Source organism: Stomoxys calcitrans, chromosome 2 (genome assembly GCF_963082655.1).
Source record: "Stomoxys calcitrans chromosome 2, idStoCalc2.1, whole genome shotgun sequence".
Classification (NCBI taxonomy): Eukaryota; Metazoa; Arthropoda; class Insecta; order Diptera; family Muscidae; genus Stomoxys; species Stomoxys calcitrans.
In genome coordinates, this window is record NC_081553.1 from 198,849,195 (window position 1) to 198,868,882 (window position 19,688).

At 38.9% G+C, this 19,688-nt stretch overlaps 1 protein-coding gene across 4 annotated transcripts in view; it reads right to left on the bottom strand.

Annotated features, from left to right (window-relative positions):
- Nucleotides 1-3,658: 3,658 nt before the first annotated feature.
- LOC106090480 (tyramine receptor 1) overlaps nt 3,659-19,688 on the bottom strand; it is a 94,374-nt gene continuing 78,344 nt past the window's right edge. For all 4 annotated transcript variants that reach the window (XM_013256681.2, XM_059363360.1, XM_059363361.1 and 1 more), the window contains 2 exons: nt 13,823-14,000; nt 3,659-5,136 (listed from right to left, as the gene is read on the bottom strand). In XM_013256681.2, coding sequence (XP_013112135.2) covers nt 4,228-5,136; nt 13,823-14,000 — 1,087 coding nt within the window. In that variant the 3' untranslated portion in view covers nt 3,659-4,227. The remainder of the gene's footprint in view (nt 5,137-13,822; nt 14,001-19,688) is intronic.

Genomic DNA, 19,688 nt, shown 5'->3' on the forward strand with positions numbered 1-19,688 from the left:
CCGTATGATTCTGTGGCATAGTTGTTCTATGCGACAAGTGAGGAATGGCTACATGTGTGCCATTGTGTGAACACATGTAAATGTTTAGTGTGCATATGGCCAATTGCATTGTGATTTACTCTGCGAGTAGTTTTGGGTTTTCAATGATAAAACGGAAAATCTTCACATGCAAGTTGTAAATGCGACTTAAAGTTTGAAATTTATCAAAGATCCACTAAAGATAAAAAAGTCGTAATAACAAGTGAAGAATCTTTTACCAACGTAAATCATTTTTAAGAGATTGAAAATTTGCCAGGTTCTGCGATCTTTCTAAGTCTGCTCTCTAAGATCTGCTCTCCATATCTTAAACATCCAGAATTGAACTATTGTCCTACTTCAACATGGCGAGGAGCGCTACCTTGACTGCACAGCTTTCAATATAGACCTCAATAGGTTGCATATTCCGCTTCGTATCCGCCTGCAGGGTGGATCTTGTAATTCCCACTCAGCCCAGTATTTTAACCTCCTTGAACTATATCAAGCTTTAACCTGCTTGAACTATATCAACAGCTATGTCAAGTTATAGTCCGATTCGGGGCTCAAGATGCGAAATCGGGAGATTGGTTTATATGGGAACTGTATCAAGCTATAGATCGATTCTGACCATATTGCACATGTATGTTGAAGGGCTTGGGAGGAGCCGTTGTACAAAATTTGCGCCAAGTCGGATGAGAATTGCGCTCTCTAGAGGCTCAAGAAGTCAAGACCCAAGATCGGTTTATATGGCAGCTATATCATGTTATGGAACGATTAAGACCATACTTCGTTGTTGTTGGAAGTGATATCAAAACACTATGTGCAAAATTTCAGTCAAATCGGACGAGAATTGCGTCCTCTAGAGGCTCAAGAAGTCAAGACCCAAGATCGGCTTATATGGTAGCAATATCAGGTTATTTACGGATTAGAACCATACTTCGCACAGTTGTTGAAAGTGACATCAAAATACTATGTGCAAAATTTCAGTCAAATAGGACGAGAATTGCGCCCTTAGAGGCTCAAGAAGTCAAGACCAAAGATCGGTTTATACGGCAGCTATATCAGTTTATGAACCGATTAGGACTATACTCCGCATAGTTGTTGGAAATGATATCAAATGTGCAAAATATGTGCAAAATTTCAGTCAAATCGGATGAGAATTGCGCTCTCTAGAGGCTCAAGAAGTCAAGACCCAAGATCGGTTTGTATGGCAGCTATATCAGGTTATGAACCGATTAGGACCATACTTCTCACAGTTGTTGGAAGTGATATCAAAAGACTAAGTGCAAAATTTCAGTCAAATAGGACGAGAATTGCGTCCTCTAGAGGCTCAAGAAGTCAAGACCCAAGATCGGCTTATATGGTAGCAATATCAGGTTATGTATCGATTTGAACTATTCTTAACACAGTTATTGGAAGTGATATCAAAATACAAAGTGCAAAATTTCAGTCAAATAGGACGAGAATTGCGCCCTTAGAGGCTCAAGAAGTCAAGACCCAAGATCGGTTTATATGGCAGCCATATCAGGTTTTGTACCGATTAGGACCATACCTCTCACAGTTGTTGGAAGTGATATCAAAACACTATGTGCAAAATTTCAGTCAAATCGGATAAGAATTGCTCCCTCTAGAGGATCAAGAAGTCAAGACCCAAAATCGGTTTGCATGGCAGCTATATCAAAACATGGACCGATTTGGCCCATTTACAGTCCCAACTGACCTACACTAATAAGAAGTATTTGTTCAAAATTTCAAGCGGCTAGCTGTACTCCTTCAAAAGTTAGCGTTCTTTTGACAGACAGACGAACGGACGGACGGACAGACAGACGGACATGGCTAGTTCGACTTAAAATATCACGACGATCAAGAATATATATACTTTATAGGGTCTTAGACGCCTATTTCGAGGTGTTACAAACAAAATGACGAAATAAGTATATCCCCATCCTATGGTGGAGGGTATAAAAATGCACACCGCCTATGGGCTTCTTACCTCCATGTGTCGAATGGAGGACTAGTCATTGTTACTTCGCTTCCTTCGACAACTGCAGAGTAATTCCGGGCAAAGACAGCAGTCTAAGATCCTGTATTATATATTTCAGTCGAATTGCATGATATTCGGATGGAAAGCCGTGCGATCCAGGTCAACCTCTTTCAAAAAAAATCTCGAAAGATGACAATTTTATTTCCAAAATGTTTGTCAATGTTGTCAATAGGCAAAAGCGATGCCATCCTGTGTCGTTTCAAAAATCAATGTCTTATATCAATGTAGCTCAGAGGTTAGCATGTCCGCCTATGGTGCCGAACAAATAGGATCCACTCCTGGCGAGGAAATCGGAAAATATTTTCAGCGCTGGTTATCCCCTCCTAGTGCTGACAAAATTTGTGACGCTAATACCCAAAAGACAATTTATTTGAATACTTTATTGTCGCGATATGCATATCCTGCTGAACGGCTGGACATGACCCAGATTCTTGAATCCTTATATCAACATTACATTCGAACTCTACTGACATATACCTTTCTTTAACTCACATATTATCGCGCTGGAACTACACGTCTTATTGAAGGATGTTTAGTGGGTGGGCCGGTCCCAGACTCTATCCCAATTATGTATACCAGATTCGAAGTCAACTCCCAAAGACCTTTCAGTTGATACCCATTTTGTGACGTTGGACACTCACGCCCGTTTACAGGGTTTTGGGATTGGCGAGGTTCTGTAGACACCTTGGACCAAGTTTTTATATCAGATGTGCACTCAACTTCCAAACAAATAAGTTGAGTGCACATCTGATATAAGCACTGCTGGCAGGTTTTGGGGGGTGGGGAGGCGTCTCATACACCGAGAAATAAATTTTTATGTCAGATTTGTACTCTGCTTTTAAATTACTTTTATTGCATACCCATATTGCCCAAAGCGGTGAAAAAGTTCTCTTGGGGGGTTTTATGGGGGTGCGGGACCCCTCCGAACCCTTTGGACGTAATTTGTATACCAAGTTTGTTCTCTAGGCTTAAGTACCTTTCGTATATTGTCCCAATCAGTAATCATGTCCATGGAAGGGCGAGTTTTGGTTGGCGGGGAGGCCCCTCAGACACCAAGGAATAAATTGTATGCCAGATTTGTATTCTACTTTTAAATACCTTTCATTTGATACCCATATTGCCCAAAGCGATGAAAGAGTCCTGTTAGGGGGTTTTTTGGGGTGGGGGCCCCCCGAATACCTTGGGCGAAATTTTATATATCAAGTTCGTACTCTACTCTTAAATACCTTTCATTTGATGCCCATATTGTCCCAATTGGTAAACATGTCCGCCCGGATGGGTTTTGGGATAGGGCGTCCCCCCAAAAATTTTATACCAATTTCGTGTTTTTGGGGTACCATAAGGTGGCATAAAAAATTTCGAAAATTCTAAATCGAATCAGAGAGTGATACTGAGTCGATCGGTGTACTTATCAATGGGTCTATCTCTCTTCCTTCAGGGTGTTACAAACAAATGCAAAAAGTTATAATACCCTATACCACAGCAGTGGTGGCCCTTCCCTTAGTAATTTCGATTTTACAAAGATTCTGAATTTATTTGTTTTATTGCTTAGAAAAGAAATACTATGTATGTATATGTAGGTGTGTGTACAACTAAACAATCTACAATTAAAAGGACTAGAAATTTACATTAAATCATTACACGTAATACATATAAAGTTATAATTTTAAATTAAATATATTTACTAATAATAGTGGTTAATTTAATTATGGCTGTTTTGGGGAAATTGCTAAGCATAGTTTGGAATAAACCGAGCAAGGGTTAAGTACCATGCCATGGAATGACCCATATGTGTAGTTTACAATTTAACTTGGACTCTGAACTTTAGAAACTTTCGAACATCCATTGTCTGGGGTAAGTTAAGAGTGTATGTCATGTTAATGCTTCTTTAGTGTGAATTAAATTTGATTATATTTTTGCCCATGGTGCTACTGGAGACATCGGCTTGGCGAAGGGCTGGTGGGCTGCCAAGATGATGCAAAGGAATCCCGACAACATCATCGGTCAGTCGATCAAACTACCATCCAGTCTCTCACTACCTTGGCCATGTAGGCAAGCAGTAGTAATTTCCGGCAACGTTTTGTCATGCGGTGCATGACCGCTCCATAATGCCTAGCCAAAGCAGTCAAGTCACAAAGGCATGCCGGACGGCATGTTGAACAACAACTTTATCCACGGAACATGGCCATGTGATTTGGCGGTGACTTTTGCTTGCAAATACGTTTGCATGTCAAACGCCAAAAGGCGGTGCGAAAGTCGGGATTGTAGAAGGCATAAATGAAGGGATTGATGGCACAGTTCACCCAGCCGACCCAGGTTAGAAATGACATCAGGCCTTCGAATAGAGCGGCCGGCGGCAGAAATGGTATTAGCAGATAATAGGTAAAAAATGGCAACCAACATGCAATGAATCCGCCCATGACCATGGTTAGGGTTTTGGCGGTTTTAGTATCGCGCTTTGTTGTCGAAACTCGCATGGGCACACGATGATGATGATGATGAGGGTGGTGATGCTGATGTGCTTGACTATGGGCATTATGCTGTAGCTGACCAGCATTGACATTCATTTGAGCCGACTGCAACTGCTTATCTGGTACTTGTCCATTAGATGTATATTTTGCCGCCGATTGAGCCATGGCATGGGCCAAACACGTCTCCGAAAACGAGGTACGACTATCGCTACAATGCAATTGTTGCATAGGCAATGTGGCTGCCCTTCCCTCGGCCAGCGCACAACTCATGGAGGCCTTCGTTGGTGTACATCTACCATCGCCATATTTGCAATTGATCGATGGGCATGGAATTTGCGTGGAAAGCCTTGAAATCTCCATTAATTCATAGAACGAAGCCTGGTGCTTTAAACTCTGCGGGTCCGTATAGTTTTTGCTGCATTTGCTGCATTTCAAGCTGGATTGCTTGCTGTTACTGTTGATGGTTTTGGCACTGCCATTTGTGGCATTTTCCACAGTCCAACGTGACTTGAAGGAGGGAAATTTCTGGGGACCACATTGAAAATGTTCCGACTCGGAGAGGAAATTATCACAGTCGATGTCATGGTCAGCCGTACGCTCAGAATTCTGAAAAAGGCATGAAAAAGAGTAGAAGGTTAAACATTTTTCTTGGCGAAATTGAAAATGGCATAGAAGTGAAAGCATGCTGCAAAATGTTTACAAGGCAATGACAAAAAATGAAAACGATGACAAAAAATTAAAACGATATAAGAGAATGTAAATCATAAGCAAAATACCACATAAAAACTTTTAATATAAAAGCCAGTAAGGAAAGGCAAAAGTCGGTCGAAGTCGACAATATAATACGCTACACCAGCTGGAGGATGGGGGTATACTAATTTCGTCATTCTGTTTGTAACACCTCGAAATATGCGTCTGAGAGACCATAAAGTATATATATTCTTGATCTTCATGTCATTTTAAGTCGATCTAACTATGTTCGTCCGTCTGTCCGCCCGTCCGTTCGTCTGTCCGTCCGTCCGTCTGTCCGTCCTTCCGTCTGTCTGTCGAAAGCACGCTAACTTTCGAAGCAGTAAAGCTAGATGCTTGAAATTTTGCACGAATACTTTTTATTAGTGTAGGTAGGTCGCAACTTTCACCGGATTTTGACGAAGGGTGGTTTACATATATACCCTAGGTGGTGGGTATCCAAAGTTCGGCCCGGCCGAACTTAACGCCTTTTTATTTGATCGGATATCAGTTATGCGGTTTTGAGCTTGTCCTTTGAAGAAAACACATAGGAGTTGCACTAAACCGATTTTTTTTTGCCATAATGTTCAATACTCTGTACTCAACTCGAAAAATTTTTTCGCATCAAAAATTTAAATTTTTCATAAGGGGTTAGCCTTTGCTAAAAAAATGCAAAAAAAATAAAATGTGAAATTTTAAGTAATTCTGTTTATTTTACGAATCGTCTTCGAATTTCGAACTGCGGAATGCTAGAAAATATTCGAAATTCGAAAAAATGAAGGAGTTACAGCGTGTTTGACCTTAAAAAGGACCTTGAATTTGTACGACCTAAAAAGATAGATTTTTGCCATGTTTTTCATAGAAAACATTACAGTAATGCTTCATGTAGCATCATTTCGGAAAGAAATTTTTCCCACAAATCGAACGTTGTCTGCAAAAATTGTGAAGTTTGGAAAACTAAGGAAGTTACAGCGATTGCAAACAAAAGTTGGTTTTTTTTGAATTTTTGGGATATGAACTAAACGATTTTGAAGCAATGCTAACGTTTTCAAGGACAAAGGAAATAGTGTTGCTTGGTTCAGCACCGCTATGTAAAGCGATTTTCTTCATAAATCTAACGGTGTCCTCGGAATGTTGAAATTCGCTAAACTAACGAAATTACAGCAATTTCAAACTAACGTAGATTATTTTGCGTTTTTTTGGAATCAATTATGTGATTTTGAGCTTGTTTTTTGAAGAAAAAACATAGTAGTTGCACTTATCCGATTTTTTTTTGCCATAATCTTCAATACTCTATACTCAACTCGAAAATTTTTTCCGCATCAAAAATTGAAAATTTTCATAAGGGGTTAGCCTTTGCTAAAAAAATGCAAAAAAAATAAAATGTGAAATTTTAAGTAATTCTGTTTACTTTACGAATCGTCCTGGAATTTAGAACTGCGGAATGCTAGAAAATATTCGAAATTCAAAAAAAAAAAAAAAATTAAGAAGTTACACGTGTTTGATCTTCAAAATGACCTTGAATTTGTACGCCCAAAAAAGATAGATTTTTCCCATGTTTTTCATAGAAAACATTACAGTATTGCTTCATGCAGCACCACTACGAATAGAGATTTTCCCCACAAGTCCAACGTGTCCGTCTGTCTGTCCGTCCGTCTGGCTGTCCGTCTCTCTGTCCGTCTGCATGTCTGTCTGTCCGTCTGGCTGTTCGTCAGTCTGTCCGTCAGTCTGTCCGTCTATCTGTCCGTCAGTCTGTCCGTCTGTCTGTCCGTCTGTCTGTCCGTCTGTCTGTCCGTCTGTCTGTCCGTCAGTCTGTCCATCTGGCTGTCCGTCTGGCTGTCCGTCTGTCTGTCAGTCTATCTGTCTGTCCGTCTATGTTAATTTGTATACAAACTACAGGTCGCTGTTTTCATCCGATCGTCTTCAAATTTGGTACAGACCTGTTTTTCGGACTAGAGACGAAGCCTATTGAAAATGAAAAAATAGGTTTAGATTTGGATATACAATAGCTTCCATATATCTGTTCGTCCGATTTGCAGTAATATTGCAATTAAATGGTCATTTGTTAACCGATTCTCTCCAAATTTGGCAGGAAGGATTTTCTTATTACTCTCGACTGGTGAATTTCAAAGAAATTTATTGACCAATCTTCCCAATCTCTCCTACAATGCTTTGCTCGACGACTCCCACAATATCTATAAAGTTTGCTCGAAATCGGTTCAGATTTAGAAATAGCTCCTGTATATATGTTCGTCAGATTTGGACTAATATTGCAATAAATTGCTTATTTGTTAATCAATTCTCTCTGGAAATTTGGCAGGAAGGATTTCATTATGACTTTTAATATTTAAATCGATGTGGGCTCCTGACTTCTTGAGCCACAAGAGGACCCAGTTATTATCCGATTTGGCTAAAATTTTGCATAAGGTGTTTTGTTATAACTTTCAACAACTGCGCTAAGAATAGTTCAAATCGGTCCATAACCTGATATAGCTGCAATATAAACCGATCTAGGGTCTTGACTTTTTGAGCTTCTACAGGGAGCAATTCCTATCCGATTTGGCTGAAATATTGCATGACGTGTTTTGTTATGACTCCCAACAACTGTATTACGAATGGTTCAAATCGGTCCATAACCTGATATAGCTGCCATATTAACCGTTCTGGGGTTTTGACTTCATGGGCCACTAGAGGGCGCAAAAATTATCCGATTTCGCTGAAATTTTGCGTGAAGTGTTTTGTGATGTCTTTCAACAACCGTGCTAAGTATGGCGCAAATCGGAACATAACCTGATATAGCTGCCATATAAACCCAACTGGGATCTTGACTTCTTGAGCCTCTAGAGAGCGCAATTCTCATCCGATTTGGCAGTAATTTTGTACATCGGCTTTTCTCGTGCCTTTTAACATACGTGTCTAATATTGTCTGAATCGATCGATAGCTTGATACAGCTCCCATATAAACCTATCTGCCGATTTTGCTTCTTGAGCCCCTACAAGGCGCAATTCTTATCCGAATGAACTGAAATATTACACAATGACTTCTAGAATGTTCAGCGTTAATTTAGGGTCCGAATCGGACTATAACTTCATATAGCTCCAATAGCATAACAGTTCTAGTTCAATATTCTTTGTTTGCCCAAAAAGAGATACCGCGCATAGAACTCGACAAATGGGATCCATGGTGGAGGGTATATAAATTTCGGCCCGGCCGAACTTATTACGCTCTAACTTGTTACTTGTTATCGGACGAAAATACATACGGGAGCTATATCCAAATCTGAACCGATTTCTTCCAATTTCAATAGGCTTCCTCTCTAGACCAATAAGAAAGCCTGTGCTTAATTTAAAGACGACCCGATGAAAACTGCGACGTGTACCTTGTACACAGATTAACATGGGCAGAGACAGACGGATATAGGTAAACCGATTCAGATAGTAATTCTGATTCGATCGGTATGCTTTCAGTGGGTCTATCTTTCTTCCTTCTAGGTGGTACAAAGAAATGCCCTAGTTATTTATCAAGTATTATTACACAGAACTAAATGACCAAGGTGGCGTATGATTGTGGAAATATTTATCAAATAGCGATCATACGCACTCTTGGCCAATAAATATAATAAACAAATTGTTGTAATTAATTGATGCTTGGTATATAGAGAACAGAAGATAGGCAAATATTGTTTTATTGAAACGGCATAAAAAAGTGTTTAAAACACCGAAAGGAAATAATTTGCATATTTTATGCATATTCGCATATATTGTATATGATCTACGGTTTTCTAGTTGAAAACTATCAACCTTATTTGCGTTTAAAATTTTATCTAAGACTAGCTGGACCGGACCGGCTGCTCTGCCCCTTATTTCACTATCTCATTGTTTTAGGTAGTTTGTAAAGCACACATCTGAATTTGAAAAGGGCTCTTAAAGACAACTCTCAAGCGCAATTGAAAACAAGTAAAATTTTATTGTACTACCCTTATTCAAATCCAACTTATCCAACAATGCCAATAGCAACAAACATACACAACTTGCCGAACTGATTTGTCCTCTGCACTTCGATCATGAAATGGCTGATGGTGTCAGCTCTGTTTTATATTTAGGCAGTGATACCTAGAACACATGCGACGTTCCTTTCGTTTGTTTTGTCTGTTTGCGCTTTCCTTTTTTCGGTCATAGAATTTTATTTAAATTTCATTGAAAATTTTGTTTTAATACCCTCCACCATAGGATGGGGGTATACTAATTTCGTCATTCTGCTTGTAACACCTCGAAATATGCGTCTAAGACCCCATAAAGTTTATAAATATATTCTTGACCGTCGTGACATTTTAAGTCGAACTAGCCATGTCCGTCCGTCCGTCTGTCTGTCGAAAGCACGCAAACTTTTGAAGGAGTAGAGCTAGCCGCTTGAAATTTTGCACAAATACTTCTTATTAGTGTAGGTCAGTTGGGATAGTAAATGGCCCAAATCGGTCTATGTTTTGATATAGCTGCCATATTAACCGATCTTGGGCCTTGACTTCTTGAGCCTCTAGAGGGCGCAATTCTCATCCAATTTGACTGTAATTGAGCACATAGTGTTCTGATATCACTTCCAACAACTGTGCTAAGTATGGTTCAAATCGGTCTATAACCTGATATAGCTGCCATATAAACCGATCTTGGGTCTTGACTTCTTGAGCCTCTAAAGGACGCAATTCTCGTTCGATTTGTCTGAAATTTTGTACATAGTGTTCTGATATCACTTCCAACAACAGTACGAAGTATGGTCCCAATCAGTCTATAACCTGATATAGCTGCCATATAAACCGATCTTGGGTCTTGTTTTCTTTAGCCTCTAGAGAGCGCAATTCTCATCCGATTTGGCACAAATTTTGTACAACGGCTCTTCCCATGGCCTTCTATATACGTGTGTAATCTGGTCAGAAACGATTTATAGCTTGATACAGCTCTCATATAAACCGATCTCTCGATTTCGCTTCTTCAGCTCCGAATCGGACTATAACTTGATATAGCTGCTCCTCCACCTTTATTCATTATACTTTGATTGCCTTAAAACAGATATTGCGCAAAGAACTCGACAGATGCGACCATGGTGGAGGGTATATTAGATTTGGCCCGGCCGAACTTAGCACGCTATTACTTGTTATAAATAACATGATTGAAATTTTGTCTTTAAAAAAAATTCTTTGAAATCAGTTTTATTACGTTTTTAATCAGAAAAAAATCTTTTATAGCTCCCGTATGAACCTTTCTCCCAATTTGAGATCTTGAACCTGTGGAAGGCGCATTTGTGGTCCGATTTGGCCGAAATTTTGTACATAGTGTTCTTATGATTTCCAAAAACTGTTTAAAGTACGGTCCGAATCGGTCAATAATCTGATATAAATCCCATATGAACTCATCTCCCGATTTGAAATTTTGAGCCTCTGGAAGCCGCAATTATTTTCCGATATCGTTGAAATTTTAACATTTAACAAATGAGGTAAGTACGGTCACAATAAGTCTATAACTTGATATGCAATGCAAATTTGCCCAAGAAAATTCCACTAGGGAACAGGGGCGAAAATCTCACAATGAGTGCTGCAAGATTCAAGTTTAAGATCAATGATAAAGGACTTCCATTTTATAGCCGAGTCCAGCGTGCCGCAGTGCAACACCTCTTTGGGGAGAAGTTTTTACATGGCTGCCATACCAAATGGAGACCACCGTAGCACAGAGGTTAGCATGTCCGCCTATGACGCTGAACGCCTGGGTTCGAATCCTGGCGAGACCATCAGAAAAAAAAATGTCAGCGGTGGTTTTCCCTCCCAATGCTGGCAAGATTTGTGAGGCACTATGCCATCTAAAACTTCTCTCCAAAAAGGCATCGCACTGCGGCACGCCGTTCGGACTTGGCTATAAAAAGGAGGCCTCTTATCATTGAGCTTAAACTTGAATCGGACTGCACTCATTGATATGTGAGAAGTTTGCCGCTGTTCCTTAGTGGAATGTTCATGGGCAAAATTTGCAATTTTGCCATACTAAATGGTTCAGTACCTCACAAGTGTCGCCAGCATTAGGTGGGGGAAAACCACCATTTTTATACGCTACACCACCACTGTGGTACAGGGTATTATAGATAGAAGGAGTAGAGCTAGAACTATTGATAAGTATACCGATCGACCCAGAATTACTTTCTAATTCCATTTAGCCATGTCCGTCTGTCCGTCTGTGAGTCCATATATTTTTGTAATCAAAGTGCAAATCGTATTTGTTGTCATCACGAAATTTTGCACATATCGTTTTTTAGGCCCAAGGACAAACGCTATTGATTTTGGAAAAAATCGGTTCAGATTTAGATATAGCTCCCATTTATATGTATAGCTAAAATTTTTAACCGATCTGAAGAAAATTTGGCATGGATTGTTTTTTAACTGATTTTAACATATCTGCAAATTTAAATCAAAATCGGATCAGATATAGATATAGCTCCCATATATATGTATCACCCGATTTGCACTTAAATAGCCGTAGTAGCTACAAATTAAAACCGATCTGCACAAAATTTGGCATGGACTGTTTTGTTACTGATCTTAACATATCTGAAAATTTTCATCTAAATCGGATCAGATTTAGATATAGCTCGCATACATATGTATCGCCCGATTTGCACTTAAATGGCCGTAGAGAGGACAATTTTCAACCGATCTGCACAAAATTTGGCATGGATTGTTTTATTACCGATTTTAATATATCTGCAAAATTTCATCAAAATCGGTTTAGATCTAGATATAGCTCTTATATATATGTATCCCTCGATTTGTACTTAAATGTCCGCAGAAGCTACAATTTACAACCAATCTACACAAAACTTGCCACGGACTGTTCCGTTACTGATCTTAACATATCTGCAAGGTTTTATTAAAATCGGTTCAGATCTAGATATAACTCCCATATGGTTGCCCAAAAAGTAATTGAGGATTTCTCATATAGTCGGCGTTGAAAAATTTTTTCACAGCTTGTGACTCTGTAATTGCATTCTTTCTTCTGTCAGTTATCAGCTGTTACTTTTAGCTTGCTTTAGAAAAAAAGTGTAAAAAAAGTATATTTGATTAGAGTTCATTCTAAGTTTTATTAAAAATGCATTTACTTTCTTTTAAAAAATCCGCAATTACTTTTTGGGCAACCCAATATATGTATCGCCTGATTTGCACTTATATGGCCGTAGTAACAACAAATATCGACCGATCTGCACAAAATTTAGCACAGATTGTTTTGTTACTAATCTTAACATATCTGCTAGATTTCATCAAAATCGGTTCAAATTCGGATGTAGCACCCATACATATTTATCGCCGGATTTGCACTTATATGGCCGCAGTAACAATTTTTTTCAAACGATCTGTTTTAAAGTCGGCTCAGATTTAGATAAAGCTCTAATATACATATATATTGCCCGAATTTATAATTGTGGGGTATTATATAGTCGGCTCCGCCCGACTTTTGCCTTTCCTTACTGGTTTTCTGATGTTCTCGCCAGGATTCGAACCCATGCTTTCAGCATTATAGTAGGACATGCTAATCTGTGCTCTACAGTGTTCTCCACGGCACATATTAATACCGATCAATTGATTTCATATCTTGAGCCTCAATTGTTTTTCAATTTACGGTGTATAACTGAGATATTGCTCCCATATAAACCGATCTCCTGATTAGTCTTCTATGAAGTTTTAACTTTTGACATGTGCCCTTCAGCAAAGTTTTTTTTTTGTAAATTTTTAGTATAGTCCCACCATGGGTTCCCAAGATTCCGTCCGGCTGAACTTGGCAAGTTTTTACTTGTTTTGGCTCTAGAGCTGTATGAAAGATGATGGGTGCTAATGATGAGTGTAACGAACCTTGTGGCAAGGGGGAAAGCATCCACTGCTTATTGCCTAACGTATACATAAAACACAGTTTTAGACATAGGGATCAACAATGCTGACCAGTGTAATTTAACTCGCAATGCCAAACAAATAGATAAAGTTATTAAATTCATACTTTAGTGCTGTAGGTTAAGGAAATAATTCGAATATATGATTGGAACTACTTCATCTTGGCAAAGCTATTAACCTACTTAAATTTGTGCTCAAGAAATAAAAGCATTTTTTATTAGTGTACAAACACCCACCCACCAGGGCATACACTAATATGTTACAATCATAAATTTTATTGCATAAGCAACATTTTCCAATTTATCCCACATAAAATTTTAGCAAGCTCATTCTGGAGCCAATCAACAGCCACAAGCCAACACCTACTGTAAGCTTCAAATGTGTTTCTACGGAGTTTGCTGCCATTTATTATGGCACCCAAACACATGAGAAAAAAAAAAATTGCGAAAAAAAACTTGTCCATTATATTTTTATTTTCCCATAAAGTGAATACTACTACCACTAACGATATTTACTACATTCTCGGGGGTTACTACTAAGACCTCTTACCGCCCAGCAACAATATGTGTTTTTGGCAATGCCAGTGACATCGAAAAACTCCAAAAGAAATATGTTTGCAACATGTTGAAAGCCACACAACTTACCGCATCTCTCACAATCCTTTGACGACGGGATGTCAGAACATAACCAATTTTGAGGTAGACATAAAGCATAACAGCGAGTGGTATAAAAAATGAACCCATGGCCGAAAATACCACATATCCTTTATTTTGGTTGTAGCGACAAACCGTATTGCCATCCACACGGCGTCCCGGCTCATACCTGTAAGGGAAAAGAATGCAGAAGAAAATAAATATCATTATATGAGAAAGCAATTTGTATAGGAATAAGAAAACTGAAGGTCAATTAATTAAATGAGGGAAAACCAGAATTGGTTTGGTTCAAGGGACACTTACAAGTAGAGAAATAAGAGTTACATAGAGACGACGGCATGAAAATTACTAAAAATTTTACATTGTTTATCAGATGTAAGGATTTCTGCAATGATCTCAAGCCAAGAAAACAAGACTTTAAATAAAAGAAGCTATGTCAAGTGGAAATAACCTTTTTTCGGCTGGGCCGAACTTTGGATACCCACCACATCGGGTATATATGTTAACCACCTTTCGTCAAAATCCGGTGAAAAATGCATACCTTATGCCCCATAGCAGCTATTCTGTTCCCATTTGGACCAAATACTTATAAGTACAAGTCGTTGTTCAATTGGGTATAACAAAATATTGATCTTTTTAGTAGCTATTTCGATACGTATGTCGAAAAGCTTAATATAAGTCACGGTGTCAAATATAAGTGAAATCTGATTATAAAATGCGCCTTTTATGTGGCCAAGACTTCAAATCTAGATATCTTTCTATATGGCAGCTATATCCAATTTTGACCGTTTTGGGCCAAGTTGCACAACAATGTCGATGAGCCTAACAGAACTCACATTCCCAAATTTCGCGAAATCGGACAATAAATGCGCCTTTTATGACCCCAAAACCTTAAATCTAGAGATTGGTCTATATGGCAGCTATATCCAAATCTGAACCGATCAAGGCCAAACTGCACAAAGATGTTTAAGGGCCTATCATAACTCTCTATCTCAAATTTCAGCGACATCGGACAATAAATGCGCCTTTTATGGGCCCAAAACCTAAAACCGAAAGATCCGTCTATATGACAGCTATATCCAAATCCGGACCGATCTGTGTCATATTGCAGAAGTATGTCAAGGAACTAAACTTAACTTACTGTTCCAAATTTCGGCGACATCGGACAATAAATGCGCTTTTTATACGCCTAAGACCCTAAATCGGAGGATTGGTCTATATGGCAGCTGTATCCAAATCTGGACCGATCTGGGCCAAATTGATGAAGATTGTCGAAGGACCTAACACAACTCACTGTTCCAAATTTCAGCAAAATCGGACAATAAATGTGATTTTTATGGGCCTAAGACCCTGAATCTGAAGATCGGTCTATATGGCAGCTATATCCAAATCTGAACCGATCTGGGCCAAATTAACGAAGGACGTCGAAGGGGCTAACACATCTCTCTGTCCCATACTAAAGCAAAATCGGATAGTTAATTTGGCTTTTATGGACCTAAGACCCTAAATTGACAGATCGGTCTATATGGCAGCTATATCCAAATCTGAACCGAACTGGGCCAAATTGAAGAAGGATATCGAAGGGCCAAACATAACTCATTGTCTTAAATTTCAGCGAAATCGAATAATAAATGTGACTTTTATGGGCCTAAGACCCTAAATCGGCCGATCGGTCTATATGACGACGAAGAGCCCAACACAACTCACTGTCTGAAATTTCAGCGACATGGGATAATAAATGCGCCTTTTATGGCCCCAGAACCTTAAATCTAGAGATCGGTCTATATGGCAGCTTTATCCAAATCTGAACCGATCAAGGCCAAATTGAGGAAAAATTTCGACTAGCCTAACATAACTAACTGTCCCAAATTTCAGCAAAATCGGATAACAAATGTGGCTTTTATGGGCCTAAGACCTGAAATAGGCGGATCGGTCTATATGGGTGCTATATCAAGATATAGTCCGATATAACCCTTCTTCAAAATTAACCAGCTTATGGGCGAAAAAAGAATATGTGCAATGTTTCAGTTCAATTTCAACAGACAGACGGACAAACGGTCAGACGGACAGACGGTCGGACATGGCTAGATCGTCTTAGATTTTTACGATGATCAAGTACATATATACTTTATGGGGCCGGAAATGGGTTGCAAACGGAATAACGAAACAAGTAAGAGCGTGCTAAGTTCGGCCGGGCCGAACCTTATATACCCTCCACCATGGATCGCATTTGTCGAGATCTTGGCGCGGTATCTCTTTTTAGGCAAACAAAGGATATTGAATAAGAACTTTTATGCAATTGGAGCTATATCAAGTTATAGTCCTATTCGGACCATAAATGAATGCTGAACATTTTAGAAGTCATTGTGGAATATTTCAGTTGATTCGGATAAGAATTGCGCCTTGTAGAGGCAAATAAATTGCAAATTTTTCCCATGAACATTCCTCTAAGGAACAGGGGCAAACTTCTCACATACCAATGAGTGCTGTCCGATTCAAGTTTAAGCACAATGATAAGGGACCTCCTTTTCATAGCTAAGACCGAATGGGGTATATAATTTGTACACAAATTAATATGGACAGACGGACAGACAGACAGACAGACAGACAGGCGGACAGGCTAAATCGTATCAGAAAGTTATTCTGAGTAGATCGGTATACTTATCAATGGGTCTAGCTCTCTTCCTTCAAGGTGTTACAAACAAATGCACTAAGTTATAATACCCGGTACGACAGTAGTGGTGTAGGGTATAAAAACGTTGAACAAAGGAAATGTATCATTAAAAATTTGGAAACTTGCTCATCTTTAAATAAAGTTTTTATCTTTGGTTCATATGTTTTAAGTAAGGACGAACTGTTTTTCATTGCCTTGAAGCAGTTTCTTGACACATTACAAATGGTGTTCAATATTTGTTGCCCTCAGTTGGAGTATATTCGATTTACGTTTTTTGTTTCATTTCCATGAAAACATATTTCCTGCTCTGGAGCTCAATGAAAAAAAATTAATAACTGTACAAAATTTCCACAATATATGCTACAGAAAGTTACGTTACACTGCATGATTTCACACTTTCTTTTCAGTCTTATTTGGGGGGTATGGGGAAGACCTTTCTCTCTCAAGCACCACATGCAGCAATTCATTTATTTTATTAAGCGAATTTCTATTTGCCATGGCAAAAAAGAAGTTAATATTGCTGCAAATTGCTTCAATCTCCTCATCGATTTGTTTGAACTGCCAATAATGCAATTGCAGCAAAAAGATACAGTCTTCGATTTGTTCTTCACTTGAGGCAAGTGCTGAATGTGCAGATTTTTCAAGTGTTTACTTATGTCAGTATCACATTTAAGCATATTTGATTTGAATGGTAGCAGAAAAAAAGTAAATAATTTGATAGTTGTGTGCAAACAAATGTGGGAACACATACAAATATTATCGTACATTAAGATGGATACAATACTCGTATTGGATTTCATTGCTTGAAAAGTTTAAAGAAATGAAAGAAATTTTGTTCGATAAGCTTTTGATTTGATTTCTTTTAAAATGGATAAAAGTTAAAGATGGTTACAATAGAAAACAAGTAAAGAGGCATTAAGTCCGGCGCGCCGAACTTTGGATACCCACCACCTCGGGTATATATAAAAACCCCCTATATGCACAATCCGGTGAAATTTGGATAACTTATGCACCCAAATTCGACACGAATATTGAGTGGGCTAATAAATACAAATCACTGTTGAATTTTGTATTTCAAATTTCAACAAAATCGGGTAATAAATAAAAAGCTTTTATGAGCTTCAGACCCTTAATCGGCACATCGGTCTATATGGTAGCTATATCTAGATACAGTCCGATCTTTATCATATTTGGGTCGGATAGCGGGTGGCCTAAAACTGCCTAGTGTTTCAAATTTCAGCGAAATTGAATAAAAAATAAAGCTATTATGGGCTTCAGACCCTTTATCGGCAGATTGGTATATATGGCAGCTATATATAAATATAGTCCGATATGGACCATATTTGGATCAGATGTAGGAAGGCCTAAAACTACTCACCGTCACGCGAAATCGGAAGAAAAATAAAGCTTTTATGGGCTTCAGACCCTTTATCGGGAGATCGCTCTATATGGTTGCTATATCTAAATATAATCCGATCAAAACCATATTTAGGTCAGTTGTCGGAAAGCCTTAAACTATTCACTGTTTCAAATTTCAGCGAAATCGGATGAATAATGACGCTTTTATGGGCATTAGACCCTTTATTGGAAAATCGGTCTATATAGCAGCTATATCCAAATATGGTCCGATTTGGCCCATTCAAGAACTTAACCAGCGTGCATCAAAAATACGTATCTGTGCCAAATTTCTGCTCAATATCTCAAATTTTGAAGGCTGTAGAGTGATTACAATAGACGGACGGACAGACATACGGACACACGGATATCGTTAAATCGTCTTAGAATTTTACTACAATCCGAAATATATATTTGCTTTGTAGGGTCGGAAATTGATCTTTCGATGTGTTGCAAACGGAATGACTAAATGAATATACCCCCTATCCTACGGTGGTGGGTATAAAACTCAAATGAAGTTATTTTTGTGTTTTGCTGGGCAAAATTCCGATTTGATTGCAAGAGGATTACTTTACTTTAATTGGCTATGACAGAATATTTGTTCCACTAGCCGAACGTAGAATAGCGTACCAAGCGCCTCGATCTTCTGCACTCATTCTAAAATCTCTGACACCAAGTTTCGAGGTGTCTCCCACAACTTGATCTTTCCATCGGGCTTTTGGTCTTCCCGGTTTGCATGTACCACCGTGTTTGGCTTCAAAAAACTTCTATGGTGGAGTTTCTTCATCCATTCTGGCAACATAACCTAGCCAACGCAGTCGTTGTATTTTGATGCGTGTAACTATGCTACCGTCGTCATACAGCTCATACAGCTCGTGGTTCATACGTAGCCTATATTCCCTACTATCGCAAACTGGTCCATATATTTTGACGAAGAATCTTTCTCTCAAATACCCCAAGCACTGCTTCATGTACTTTCACAAGTACCCATGCTTCAGAACCATATAACAGCACGGGTAGTATCAGTGTCTTGTATAGTGTAGTCTTCGTCTGTCGAGAGGTGGCCTTGTTTCTAAACTGCTTACTTAGTCCAAAGTAGCATCTGTTTGCCAGTATTATTCTTCGCTTTATCTCAAAACTGGTGTCATTCGTTTCGCTTACGGCGGTGCCGAGGTAGATAAAGTTACTGACTGTCTCAAAGTTGTGGTTCCCAATTTTCTCCATTTTCTTTATCTGCTCGGTTGTGCAAGGCTTTTTGGGAGTTGAAAACATCCATTTCGTCTTATCTCCATTTACTGCCAGACCCATTTTCACTGACTCTCTTTCGATTCTTTCAAAGGCTGTAGTTATTACTTCCAGTGACCGACCTATGATGTCGATGTCGTCGGCATAGGCGAGTAGCATGTGTTCTCTTGTGATTAGTCTATTCACATCTGCATCTCGTATAATCTTCTCCAGCAGGATATTAAATAGATCATACGATAGGCTGTCTTCTTGTCTGAAACCTCGTTTGATATTAAATGGTTCGGAGAGATTCTTTCTTATTCTTACTGAGGAACGAGTATCAGCAAGAATCATCCTGCAGAGTCTTACTAATTTTGCAGGGATACCAAAACTTTGGCATGGCTTGAAATTCCTTTGAACTTAAAGGGGTATCTAAAGCGGCTTTGTAGTCAACAAAGAGCTGAAAGTTGTTGATTTGTCCTTCTCGAGTCTTTTCCAGGATTTGGCGCAGTGTGAATATCTGGTCCAGGGTGGATGTACCAGGTCTAAAGCCGCATTAATAGA